Source organism: Candoia aspera, chromosome 5 (genome assembly GCF_035149785.1).
Source record: "Candoia aspera isolate rCanAsp1 chromosome 5, rCanAsp1.hap2, whole genome shotgun sequence".
Classification (NCBI taxonomy): Eukaryota; Metazoa; Chordata; class Lepidosauria; order Squamata; family Boidae; genus Candoia; species Candoia aspera.
This window is the reverse complement of record NC_086157.1, coordinates 96,525,166-96,538,847: the sequence shown is the minus strand read 5'-3', so window position 1 is coordinate 96,538,847 and position 13,682 is coordinate 96,525,166. Positions and strand designations below refer to the sequence as shown.

At 37.9% G+C, this 13,682-nt stretch overlaps 2 protein-coding genes across 3 annotated transcripts in view; one reads left to right on the top strand and one right to left on the bottom strand.

Annotated features, from left to right (window-relative positions):
- Positions 1-1,539: 1,539 nt before the first annotated feature.
- Positions 1,540-2,793, top strand: MRPL57 (mitochondrial ribosomal protein L57). The gene is made up of 2 exons (XM_063304466.1): positions 1,540-1,971; positions 2,368-2,793. The coding sequence occupies exon 2, from the start codon at positions 2,370-2,372 to the stop codon at positions 2,682-2,684; it is 315 nt and encodes a 104-aa protein (XP_063160536.1). The 5' UTR covers positions 1,540-1,971; positions 2,368-2,369; the 3' UTR covers positions 2,685-2,793.
- Positions 2,794-3,557: 764 nt separating this feature from the next.
- The window catches only part of ZDHHC20 (zinc finger DHHC-type palmitoyltransferase 20), a 71,006-nt gene continuing 60,881 nt past the window's right edge, over positions 3,558-13,682 (bottom strand). The window contains exons 10-13 of one of the 2 annotated variants that reach the window (XM_063305767.1): positions 11,906-11,995; positions 9,211-9,326; positions 8,931-9,008; positions 3,558-8,184 (exon numbers count right to left, since the gene is read on the bottom strand). In XM_063305767.1, the coding sequence (XP_063161837.1) occupies positions 8,971-9,008; positions 9,211-9,326; positions 11,906-11,995 (244 nt within the window). In that variant the 3' untranslated portion in view covers positions 3,558-8,184; positions 8,931-8,970. The remainder of the gene's footprint in view (positions 8,185-8,930; positions 9,009-9,210; positions 9,327-11,905; positions 11,996-13,682) is intronic. The other variant, XM_063305768.1, reaches the window with a different exon arrangement.

The window sequence follows — 13,682 nt, the reverse complement described above, 5'->3', positions numbered from 1 at the left end:
GTTTCCCGTGTAATGTTTCAGGTGGTCTTCAACGTCAGCCCTGTGTAGTGCCTAATGCAAAATCCAGTTGTGAGGTGACTAAGGCAGTGTTTCTCAACCTTGGCAACTTGAAGATGTGTGAACTTCAACTCCCAGAATTCCCCAGTCAGCATGCTGGTTAGGGAATTCTCGAAATTGAAATCCGTACATCTTCAAATTGCCAGGGTTGAGAAACACTGGACTAAGCTGTGAGTGTTTTATATACCCTGATTTTATGTTTTGGGTTTCCCCACTGCAGGGGAGGGGCTTTAACTCCAGTGATGGCTTTTATTCCAACGCAAATTGCAAAATATTAATCCAGAAGGTCGGCGGTTCGAAACCGCGCGGCGGGGTGAGCTCCCGTTGCTCGTCCCAGCTTCTGCACACCAAGCAGTTCGAAAACATGCAAATGTGAGTAGATTAATTGGTACCGCTTCGGCGGGAAGGTAACGGCGTTCCGTGAGTCATGCTGGCCACATGACCCGGAAGTGTCCTATGGACAACGCTGGCTCCAAGGCTTTGAAACGGAGATGAGCACCGCCCCCTAGAGTCGGACACGACTGGACTTTACGTCAAGGGAAACCTTTACCTTTACTTTTTATCTTTCACACCAGTATTCCATTTAGAATCTATGGTGTGGAGATTTACTTTTTTAAGGAGTCATTCCTGTAACTCTTCATTGCATGAAGGACATTTGACCTTTCCACAAGCTCTACTATAAATTTAGATGGGGTATTGATAAACACAGGTTCATAAAAAACTGAAAAAGTGGGCTTCTGGGTTTCTCCCCCCACCTTTTTTTTTACTCTCTTGAACAAGATTGAAAATATTTCATTTGTTTTTTAAATGATATATAAAACAGTTAAGATATAAGAGAAAGTTGTCTACATTTAAAAATACACAGAACAAGTCCACATCTCTGAAGATCTGATGGGGAGCATGCTCCAGACCCCACTGGAGTCTGGAGGCAATGTCATCTGGTGGGACCCAGGAGATCTGCCTTCTCTGTTGTCAGTCCTGCTCTTTGGAATGGCATTTTGAGATTTGGTTGACCCTAATCTAGACTGCCTTTCCCTGGCATTTGGGTCAGGGACTAGCGTGATCCCATTGGTTGAATTTTTTGAACACTTTATGCCCTTGTGTTTTCATTTTCATGTTTTGCTGTTATTGTTTGTTGTGGACTTAATTATTGTTTACTGATGATGTATGCCACCCCGAATCATGTGACAGATGGCTATGTAAATTAAACAAAGAAGTGAAGGAGTTGGGAAGCTTGTCTTTACACAGGCAAAACTTCACTTTTCAGAAGTCCATGAAAATTATAAAAATGATTAAAAGAATTAGAAACTGCTGATAGTACTTCAGATTTGGAAATAAAGCTGATTAGATAGTATTTTATGTAGCAAAATGTGCATGTTTTCTCAGCTTTTTGACAACTAGTGCCTTTGGTAAATTTCTGCAAAAAGGCTGTTGATTCCTACATGAGTCATACCTGGAACAGGATACTTTTACAGATGGTCACTCATGCCCTTGTCATTGATTTAGATTTCTGTAATTCACTCTACATAACTATTCATTTTTATCCCAGCAACAACCCTGTGATGTAGGTTGGGCTCTGAGTGTGATTGGCCCAAAGTCATCCACTGAGAGAGTAAAATTGAATCTGAAACACTCCATTCCTAGACCAAGACCTTAACCACAGCATCACATTGATAATAACTAGTTTAGCTAGGCTTACACTATTGATTTTATTTTGAATTCTGTGCATTCCATTATTGCCCTTCCTTGTTTCCCAGTAAACTCCTTTTTAAATCTAGAGATTTAGCTTCAAAGGATATGCAAAAGCTACTTCTGTAAGATGGAAAGAACCAGAAAAACTTGCAAACAGAAATGATCTGTTATAAAACTATTCCCAAACCCTGGTTTTGCAGAGACAAAAGACCCAAATCCTTGGTTAATATATAAGGATGGTGGGGAGCAGGAGTGGGCTCATCAGTAGGTGCTCTCTATGGGAGCTCCCCTTGTGAAACAGCCTGTCCCCAGAGACAAGGAGGGCTTTACACTCGTGGCCTTTCCAGAATCTGGCAAAAACCTGATTTTTCCAAAAGATCTTTGGAGATTAGCTGTGGAGCCACTGATACCTATATTAATCTAATATATTACTTCATTAGGGGATTTTGTATTATGTTCTTAATTTCTGTAAATGACCTGGTCTCTCTCCAGATTGAGGCAGAGATAAATTGCATAAATAAAAAATTAATGTTATTTGCTAACAGCAAAGAACATTGACTTAGAACGTTTATATGCTTAATATTTCAAATAGTTAACATTTCTCGTTTCTTTTTAAAGGCATGTTTCTGACTCGAGCACTGTTTCGAAACAGAATTCCTGGGAAACAATGGATTGGTAAACACAGACGGCCAAGATTAGTTACTTCTTTAATGAAGGGGAATATGATTAAGAGACTGGAAATTGAAGCTGAAAATGAGTATTGGCTGAGTTGTCCATATATGACAAAAGAGCAGGAATATCGCCACGATGAGGAAAATGTACTTGCATTATGGCAGCAAAGAATAAGTGAAGAGAGAGCAAAGTTTCCTGAACACAAGTATGCTTCAGAACATCTGAATCACCTTAATGTGACCAAGAGATGGACAGATTCCTGATGTGTATACTTTGCCATTCTAATAGGTTTTATGAATTCAGTGGGCTTGCTTCTGGTGACAATAAGATAATGTCACAACACCTATAAATAAATGTATTATTCAATTTTCAGTCAGTTGTTGATTTCGTAAGTACATAAGGTTTTCCACTAAATTACGCATGCTCTTTTTCTTCCAGAGTTTAGTAGTAGTGGTATAAAAAGGATCTGAGCTCTTTTTTCTTGAGAAAAATGTTTACATATTAGTGATGCATTAACACACCTATTTGATTTTTTTTTTTAGAAACCCCAAAAAGCCCTTCTTTTATTTCTTATCCCTCCACCCTCTGGAAAATAAAATGTCCTAAGCCACATACCTACCTTTGCATTCAGAGGCAAAAAACACAAAAACTTTAATATGTTCCCTACAAAGACTGCCAATTCCTACTTTATGCATTTTATATAGGTTTCCAAAATCGAGCTTGCAGCTTGGAAGTGCTTTTTGATTTAGGGTTGTCACCTGATTGAAAGAGTTCTTAGTGGTAGGCTCAAGCAAGGATGGATAGTTGCTCATTGTATAGGCTCAGTTAACATCCCATTTGGAAGGCTTTAATTTATGGTATGTTAGGCTGCCCTTGAAGACTGAAATGTGTTAGTAATGGAAAAGACACCAAATAATTCAAGGTTTTAATCATCAGTTAATGAGTGTTGTCTTAATTGAATTAAGAAGTGGAAGAGATTTGATCTTAAGGATTCCCAGGCAGTGCATAAAAATGGCTGAGACGGATCTTCCGTTTCAACAGGCTAAATGCATCTTATTGCCTATCCTCTTATTTATGCCCCCACTCATTTATGGCAATGCAAAATGAGTAACTGAAATAGAAATATAGCAGAAAGCCTGTTTCCAAGGTATTTATTTTCTTATGCATTCATTATGTCATAATACATTAATGTATCACCAGTTTGGCAAGGGCTTAAAGATTATGCTTTTTTTTAAAACAGTTATAATTAAGACATAATCTGTACTTCGATATACAAAATAGTCAAACATGATTGAAAATTATTACACTGGTGGAAAATATACATGAAGATATTACAAGGTGCAGTTAAAAATAGGAAAATTTCAGGCAAAGTGATCTGTCTTGTATAGTTTATTTATAAAAGCCCATTTAAAAAGTCATCTTACTAAATTATTAGTGGCAATATGCTTTTTCTGTGCATAGGAATACTATCTGCAACATAAAGAACAGATGCATCAGTCACATTATGTATCCTCTAAGTATCCTCATACCATTTTAGCTTTGAATACTTGCAAGCCTACTACAACAGAGAGATCTATATTTAAGTAAAATACTTGCATACGCCTTTGTCATAAAAACAGTGCAATATATCTGATGTACCCACTGGCGTATACACACATTGTGGTAACCTTAGCCAAACTATGAATGCCATTCTTAGGGCCATTAATTTATAATGGGGAAAAACAAGACACAGTGGATAGCAGTTCTGTAATACCCTATAATGTGCAGTCCTAAGCCATATAGTTAAGTCATGTTCACTAAATAAGTAGAACTTCCAGGCAAATATATTTAGGATTGAGGTAAAAGACCACAATCCTTAAACCACTTCCTCCAGCTTTCCTGGTGTAATTCCAGAGTTCTGGGAGTCATCAGGATTGCAATAGAATGTATGTTGTTTGATACAGTTTATTAGTTCTTTGGTACCAAGAAACAGAAGATGCTATTTTAACATATGATCAGATTATGAGTCATTCATCACTGTACAATCTTCCAAAAGACATCTTCAGAAATTTGTTTTGTAAACATGGACAGGTTCTTTCTGTTACTTAAAATTTTCAAGTATAATCTGGAAAATACACACTGGATATTAAGACTAACTGAAAACTTGCTTTTATAACACAGATGTGTAAGATGCATTTTTGGTAGCTATGATCTAAACTAAATTATGTATTGTAAATAATGTCATTTACATTGCTTGGACCTTGTTGATTCACTAATAGAAAATTACAAAAATAACAATTGCTAGGACATTTCTCCAACACAGGATGCTAGAGATCTGTTTAATCAAGTGCTGTTTTAAGCCTTTTCTATTAATTACAATTCCTTGGAATAAGAAATCATAATTACTAGAAAATACTTGTCTTATTTAAAACTGCAGCATAAAATCTAATTTATAATAGCAGCCAGTAGATCAAGTCATAAGTTTATAGAACAAAAACTTAACAATAACTGGGAAGGGACTTCCTAAGGCAACCAAGAATCTATGCTTACAATATGCAAGCTATAATTCCCAGATATGAATGTACATAAAATGTTTCTAATTATACCATTACATGTTCATTAGCAAAATGCTTTGATAAAGCACTGAAATAAAATCTATACATAAATTTTCCAATACAATCAGCATGACACATTATACTCTTTGGTATAATTTCTTGAAATTAATAAGATATCCTACCTATTAATTACGGTTTAGTACTATAAACACCTTCCTTTCTGACCCAACATATAGATGCTTTTACTAGTTATTGATGGAATTTTCTCAGTGGCTTAATGATTGCAAAATAATCTAAAATACTAAATATTGCCAATTTAATTTTAAATTTACCTCCATTATTACTAGAAATCTATAGATACCAAACAGTGAAGTAAGTGCAAAAGGGCCTTTATTTCTATGTATACTTTATAAAAAGAACCCTGTTATCCATTCATTTTTACAGATACGCTCTGGATTTTTATTGATCTTTTAAGAAAAAATTTGCTGTAGTCGATTTAGTGACAAGTCTATTGGTGTAACAGTATGTGGGAATGACCTTGGGAGACAGAGGGAAGAGCCACAGCCAGGAGAACAGTACAAGAGGTAATGTCCTAACAGTCAGGAAACCACGCTGAGACAAGGAATAGGTCTCTAGTGTTTTATTACTGCTACATTAGACAGAAAATCCTAACAAACTGAAGAAGCGTGGGAAAAACCAGACAGATAATCCCCAAAAGTCAAGGCAGGTCTGATCTGTGTCTCTCTGAATGGCTGCTTAACTCCTCAGTACTACACATGCATTTTCCCCCCTGGATAGGGGCCCCCTCCTGCTCACCATCAGTGCTCATGACAGGTAGCTTACCCAGGAGAAGCAATGCGGGCATGGCAAAGTCTCAGAAGGGACCCTCCCTAGTTTCTTGGACCGTAAAGGTGATGGGGGAGAAATATACTTTCAGACTTGCAAGATTGATGTCAACTGTGCAGGTGGTCCAGACAGGAAGCATGAAACCTCACAAGGCTGACATCAGTCTTGCAAGTCTGAAAGTATATTTCTCCCCCGTCACCTTTAAGGTTCAAGAAACTAGGGAGGACCCCTTCTGTTTCCCATGCCCACATTACTTCTGCGAGCTAAGCTGCCTCTTGTCTGACCATTCCCCTAGCTGTGACTCTTCCCCATGTCTCCCAAAGTCATTCCCACATACCATTACAATTGGCTTGCAATAGTTAATCTTTCCTATGTACCACATAATTTAAGGGATAATTTATTTGCTGTAGCTTTTAGCTGGACTTGTGGAATTTGTACTGTGCTCTAACAGTCTGACTCCCTTTTATTTCATCCCCCCATATCTAGACAAACTACCTGTAAACTGTTCTCATATTACATAAAATTTTTCCCTTCAGTTCATAGCACTGAACCACATTACCTGACCAAGAGGACAATCTGTTAGCAGTGGGAGCCTTGAGCCTAACCACCGAACTGGCAATGTAAAGATAGGATTCAGCATTGAGTCACAAGGACTCCACAGTGTATTTTATTTATTTTCATTTAGAATTAGATCTGGAAATTAGAAATTAATCTGGAAGAGCCAAATCAATACATGTTTTGAATTTTATTCTATCTCCTGTTGTTTAAGATACTCAAAATCAGCTTTTTTAAATACATCACTCACAACAAAATACAAATTTTGTTTTATGGGTTGAAATAAGAAATGTAGAGCAGTTGAGATACAACTGAAGATAAGAGATTTAAAAGTATGTATCAGGACAGGAAACCCTATACAACTACAGAGAGATATTATAACCTCTTCAGAATCTTCGAAGGCAATATTTCTTAACCTTAGTAACTTTAATATGTGGACTTCAACTCCCAGAATTGTGAGAGTTGAACTCCACATATCTTAAATCTGCCAAGGTTGAGAAACACTGTTAAGGATAGTGATAATCAGACCATTGCCTGGAGGGCTGATGATTTGTGGGAAAGGAAGCGCATGCATACAATTCTTGTCAGAGTCGAGCATCCAGTGTCTTGCTACCCTCCCTTAATAAACAGATCAAGGTAAGCATTTACTGCTGTACAGAAATTATACATCACTATTTATTGTTAAAGGACAGGATTGGATCAGAGAGATGGTTAGAAAAGGAGGGGGATTCTGAATGATGGAAGCAGGTGGCTGTGAACAAGGTCCCCCTTCCCCAGTTCCTTCCCTACTTCATTCAGTAAATGTTCCTAGTACGGATAGTTGTGAAATCCAATCGCACAACAATGCTTTCATACCTGCTTCTTTTCTACTAAAGGAAGCAAGGAAAAAAGGAAGGAATGATTTCTGTTCATGGTCTGAGTAACCAGCAGACTTCACAAAGGATATGTATACTGTATTGGGGTTACCAACCAGAAATGCTTAGAAATAATATTCACTATTACTAAATATTCTAAGAGGGAGGGGAGAACATCACTTTATTGAATTACATTCCTGATGTGGCCTTAACTAGCCACATTTCCAAGGAATTAAAATACTGGATCTCTTAAAAAGAATGCCAAAATAGCTCAGGAAACCAATTCTCTGGACTAGTGTATCAAATTGCTAGTGGGCTAAGAAGAAACCTTGCCTCTCCAATACTGTATTGCAATATTGAGAGAAAAGAACTCCAGTAATTAGAGAAAGTTAAAAAGTCATAGTTTTGGGTTGGCTGCTTCACAACACCTACCGCTACTACCGATTATCTCAATGGTAATGGAGAAAACAAAAAAAACCCCATAATGCCAGTAGTCCACCGGATGATGTTTGAGCCACATTTAATTGTACTGTGGAGTGTTAATGGTGAAATGCTACGGTAAAGTATATTTACTACTCTTTCCCATCCCACTTTTCTCCTATAGGATTGTTATGGAAGTAATTTCTACATGACATCAGCATGGCATTGCCTCACACATGAAGTTTGCAGAATCAGTCCCTTCTACCACAGTGCAGCTGGAATGCATAGTTTCTGCACTTCTGAGTCTTGTGGACCCTTGCAGGGCATTTTAGAATTTGGCCCTTGTAACAGCTTATGTCCGTGTTGCAAAAATGCACATCAAGAATCTTAAGGCATCAGACTTTCTGCACTGAAAGTGCCTATAAGCATCCACTGGATACCATCAAGGATCTCATTTTCCATATCTTGTTAACATGCTGGAACCGTTCCATTGATTTATCGGTGTCTTCCTTAAAAAATTAATATCCAAGCACAAATGTATTGTAGGAATCTATCTGGAAAACAGATTGTATAAGTATTGTATTGGATAAAGATCAGTAAAGATAAGAAAAAGACATGGCTAAATTGCAATTCTGCACCAAAACCTGATTTATTTCTCTGCTATGAATTATTGAGTATAAGGAAAACTTTCAAGAAAAGATACTGAAGCCCATGTGAAACCTGGGCTGCCACTTGCTTTCCTAAATCAGCTTTCTCTTGCCAAATAGCAACTGTATTACAAATTATTTTTTTCCATACAGAAGAAGTTTCTACTCTGTCAGTGCTTTGCAAATCTTCCATCTTCTCTTCAGTCCTTTACCTGTCCTTTGGATTTACCCTGCAACTTGCTGAAATCTGTTTACTGTTTTGGGAAAAGTTCTACCATGGGATGTTTAGTATCAATACTGGAATCCCTTTTCTGTATTCTAGACAAATTTGGATTTATAGTAGCATTTGTGCTTATTTCATACACTTATACCCATTTCTTTTGAAATACAGAATTAAAAACAACTGCTTAATCTGGGAGCAGCTTAAATTAAATCAATGCTCAATATGGTAATCTTGTGGCTTGTGGTTTTAAAAATAAGCCAACATAAAGAAATAAAAATATGCAAAATAAGAGAGAGAATGTTTGATTACTAAGTGCTACTCAAGGTCAGCCTATAGTGTGGCCCATGCTTTCTCTCCTCTTTACATAAAAGGTTTTGGAACCGAAAACTTGTTATTGACTGTTTCTGTTTCTGAGCATAAATTTTCTTACCATTTCCCCTTCTCTGAAAGGAATGGACACTGAAATAAGATCAGCTCTCCAATGAAACTATAATATGTTTTTTTACACCTGAAAAAGAAAAGACAAGAGTCCATTGTAGAGGTTTTACACATCAGAAACAGTGGAGGAAACAATTACTACTTAGTTGTGTTTTCTTTGCATATACAAGACAGGTTTTCTCCATGTCTAAAATCAAAATCCTCTCCAGACTTTGTCTTCAATAGGAATTCTGAAATTCTGCCCTGTAACGAGCTGTCATAATTATGCATACCTGATTTAACAATTTCATCTTCTGAACTGACCTCCACCCACTGATTTTCACCGGCAAGCAATCGATTCTGAGATTCACTGAGTGGCCTAGTAGGAAATGGCTGACTAGTAGAAGAGCTGAAAAATATAATTTCCGTTAGAGAGAATGGACTCCCACAAGAACTAACTCTTAAAATTCTTCATGAAATGAAATACGTTTAGAATTACATTCTATTGCTTCTATCTATTTATATACAGTTGTAATCAAAATTATTCAACCCCCACTGCAAATCAGGTTGATTGTCAAAATGTACAGACTTTCAGCTGTTTGCAATGAACAAGTCAAACAAAAGCAGTTGAAATAGCTCAACACAACAAATGCTTTAAGTGGTGTCCCCAAATTCAACTGAAAATGCAATTTTTTGCTAAAGCTGTTCAAACAAAGGCTACCTGTCATGGATGCTTTACAGTAATTTGAATGTTGGACTCAGTGGCTTAAATGCTACTTTCAAATGTTGAAGAAGGAGAGCTAGAAACCTTTTATTTCTAACTGGGCAAATTTCTCCACTTGCACATCAAAAACAGGTGGCAAGAATCCAGTCTAAGGCTCAGCAAACTTCACAGGATAACAATGAATTACAGAGTCAAGGATAAATAGTCCAAAGGTTTTTCTCATATTCAGTTAAATAATTTAACTGAATATGAGTTTCCAATATACATCCCCCATTTATTTATTTAATCTGCCAGAATCAGCAAGAAATTTAATATACAACTATGGTAAAGGTAAAAATAAAGCTAAAAAAAATGCAAATAATAGAACAAACTTAATTGATATATCCCACACAGTGTCAGCCTAGCGTGGTAGTCCAGACAGGAAGCACAACCAGATAGACTAATTCTACTTTATTGTACGGTTACGTTAACAGGATCTTGCAAGTCTGAAAGTACGTTTCTCCCCCTTGCCTTTACAACCCAAGAAACCAGGGAAGGTCCCTTCTGAGAAGTTTGCCACACCCACATTCCTTTTGCGGGCTAAGCTGCTTCTTGTCCAACCATTCCCCTGGCTGTGGCTTTTCCCCCCAGTCTCCCAAGGTCATTCCCACATACCATTACACATTGCTCTGGAATAGTTCTCTTTTTAATATCTTGCAGAAAGCTAGCAATGGGGTATGTGTGCCACTTCTGACCCTTCGAAAGAGCCTGTTCTGTAGCACTAGCCTGGCCAATGATAAACAGCACCAGCAAACCTCAGCTCCCTGCATTTTGGGAAAGTGGGGGACCAACAGCAGTTTCTCCCTTTACTGCTGAAATGGTGCAGTTAGATTGGGGTGGAGGATAATCCTATTTTCTTATAGTTGAGGCAGGGATAGAAAGGATTCTGATGTTGGTTCTTGTTGGGGTAGACAGCTACCTTGAAGGCCTCCTGACTTTGGAGAGCATGCATAACTTCATGAGCTCCTACTTCGATCTTCAAAGCCAAGATCTCTTCAATCACAGATTTCTGCTCATTTTTACTTTTATTTAAACCTCCTTTTCCTTTTCTTTGCTTTTTCAGTTCCTTCTTGGGAATCTTTTGCACATCCAAAGGCCAGTGAGAGATTCCTCTGAGGACCTCCGGCACACGAGGGCAAGAGGGGTAGAGCCACCAAACCATAACAATGCATACCCTCAGCAATCTGCCACGATGCCCCAAGGAGGTGTGATCAATGCTGCAGAGTTCTTGAATTGCTGGCCTCTCAATGGAATGACAATTTTCAAGCTTCTATACTGACTTCAGCAGGTAATATTCCATCCTAAAGATCTAGCTACTTTTCATTATCCAGTCACGGGCACCTAGTCAGGCTGCAGCTTTGGAGATCTGCACCTATGACCAGACACCCCTGGAAGAACTGAAATAAAGGGTTTTCACCGCTCACATATAAAAGTTGATGTGGCAATCCTTCTACAGATGGGCTAGAAAGAAAGGAAGTTTCCAACATCAATTTCCACTACTCAAGTCCTGGTCTTCCTAGAGGCAGATCTTGACAAGGGATGACAATCAAGCATCTTCCACAGACAAGTGCCCTCCTCAGGTTTTATTTCTATGATCGATCTTACTGGTTTGTCATTTAGAAACTGGGGAAGAGAGTGATCTCCTCCCACAGGAACCCACACCAGAATCCTTGCTAGCCCTGCATCTAAAGGGAATGGGATTTCCACATCAGAATCTCTCTGCTCTAGAAAAAGAAACTTCATAGTCCATCCAACATACCATTTCAGAGAAAGGGCTGACACTGGGCAGGCAAGTTGAGAGCCCCATGGCAAGCATGGGTGAGGATACCCCATGAAGCCCCACAAACACTTTCCTTCATGTATGTTACACTATGCATTCACTTTCTCATACACACTCACTGCAGTTAGGTTTAAAACTATTGGCTGAGAACTTTTAAGTTATTTTAAAGCCTGACTGTTGTACAGGGATGGCAATGTTTTGTGCTGGCAAAAGGAAAGCTCCCCCAACATTCTCTCCCCAGCAACGATCCCCTTTTTGAAAATGTCCATGAGATAACAAGTCAATAAAACAGTCTTTACTGACAATGAGGGAACTATTTTAAAAATATCTGGGAAGTGAATTCTTATCTCTGATTATCTGCTGATGAGATAAAAACTTTCCCCTGGACATGGGAATGGGTAATAGCAGACTTCTGTGTGCCTCCATAGAAAGCACCCCCACACACCTTTTAGTGGTTTCATTCTGGCTTGAGACAGTGAGCTGCTCAGGATCCATCATCACCAGACGGGTTGGAAAGTTGCAACCATCTCCTAAGCTGCACAATACAATGAATATGACAGAGCAAATATTTCATCAGCTTGCTGAATACATGCAACACAAACATATACACAGGGTGAACTTTTAAAACAAAATATTACATTAAGTGGAAGAATGGTACATAGGCCATGAACACACAACACATCATCCCTAAGGCAGCACCAAGCACTGTGCCAAGAAAGAGCTTATTGTAGTTACATGTAGCTTTCAGAGAACATTCACAATTATTTGACATTAATAATTTGTGAAAAGATTGCATCTCTGCTTGAAAAAATGAGTTTCGTAAGTTGAAACTTGTTAGAAAGTCTAATTTTAGGCAACACTGCTTTTCAGCTCAGGAATGTTTGAATAGTATGTTCTTGCAGTTCCATCAGTACATTCCATGCAGTCTATTTAATTCCAGAGTACACTAAGCTTTTCATTGCCTAAGTTTCTGAACCGAACAATTCTGAGCCAACTATTCACAACTTTTAATCTTAAAATAAAGGCTTTTAGATATTGCTAAAGAAATTGTTCATAAAGAAAATCTATCTATGTGGTCACGAGGAGTTGAAAACGACTTGATGGCACATAATCAATCAAAAGAAATTATAATTGGCTAATTGGACTGCTGATGACCTCTACTACTATAGGGTTATTTATAATTGCAATGTTCTTCCACGCAAATTAGCAAAGATTCTTCCATTGAAAATTCATATCGAAAATAGCTTTTTAATTTTTAACATGAGTTGATGAAATCTGCAGGCCTAGTAGACTTTAGTAAGTGAACAAAGAACTGCTGAATTTCTAAGAAACAATTGCACAAAATACTGATACTTGACTATTGAATTGAGTCTCTCTCTCCACCCCACCCTGCTCTATATTTGTTTTAGTAAAATTTCAGATAGAACAAGTGTATGAGAAATTCTTTATGATACTGAGTTGATAAAGATTTCCTTTAGCATCTTCTTTTGCTTGATTGGCAATTCCTCTGAAAGGAGCAATGTCCCCCTTGGAAGAAACCTGTCAGGCCTTTGGAAGCTGCCTGAACTGAAACAGCTTTTCCTAAGCTTGACTCTCACAGTATTCTCTTTAGCAAGACTGATTAAGGCGATAGTTGTAGTGATAGAAGGTATTAGTTCTAAATGACTATTTCCCATTTAGAACCAATATATCTATGTATACTTTAGTACGGGGACTTTTCCTCCTAGCCTACTGTGCACCGGAGAGGAAACAGGGGAAATCTGTAGCTATGGGATATTTATACAATAGTTGCTTGAACACTTATCAGTCCAAGAATCAACTCTTCCATTACCAGATTACAGGAGGACACAGAGACCTTTTTGCTAGGCCCAAAAAAAAAAAATCTTGGGAGTACGAAGGAGAAAAGAGATATTCACTTTGGATGATGGGCTTGAAAAGAATAAAGGCAGCTAAAATTTGAATAGCAAGGATATTACTAAGCAAGGATCCCAAATCTGTCTTCCTATAAGTCTACATGCAACAAAATTCAGAAGTTTATTTGATAAGAAGAATCCCAAATCTTTTTGATCCTGGATGCAAGCAGTGTAGCTTTAATAACATAGACAAATGCTTATGTGGTGAGAGATGAAGATGAGTTGGAGATGTAGCTGATGCTTCATGTATGCTGACAAGCAAGCCTATATTTTTGCAGTTGGGAGGGCAGCATTATGACAACAGGATTT

Coding starts and splice junctions, on each gene's coding strand:
- MRPL57 (XM_063304466.1), top strand. CDS start 2,370: ATGTTTCTGACTCGAGCACTGTTTCGAAACAGAATTCCTGGGAAACAA.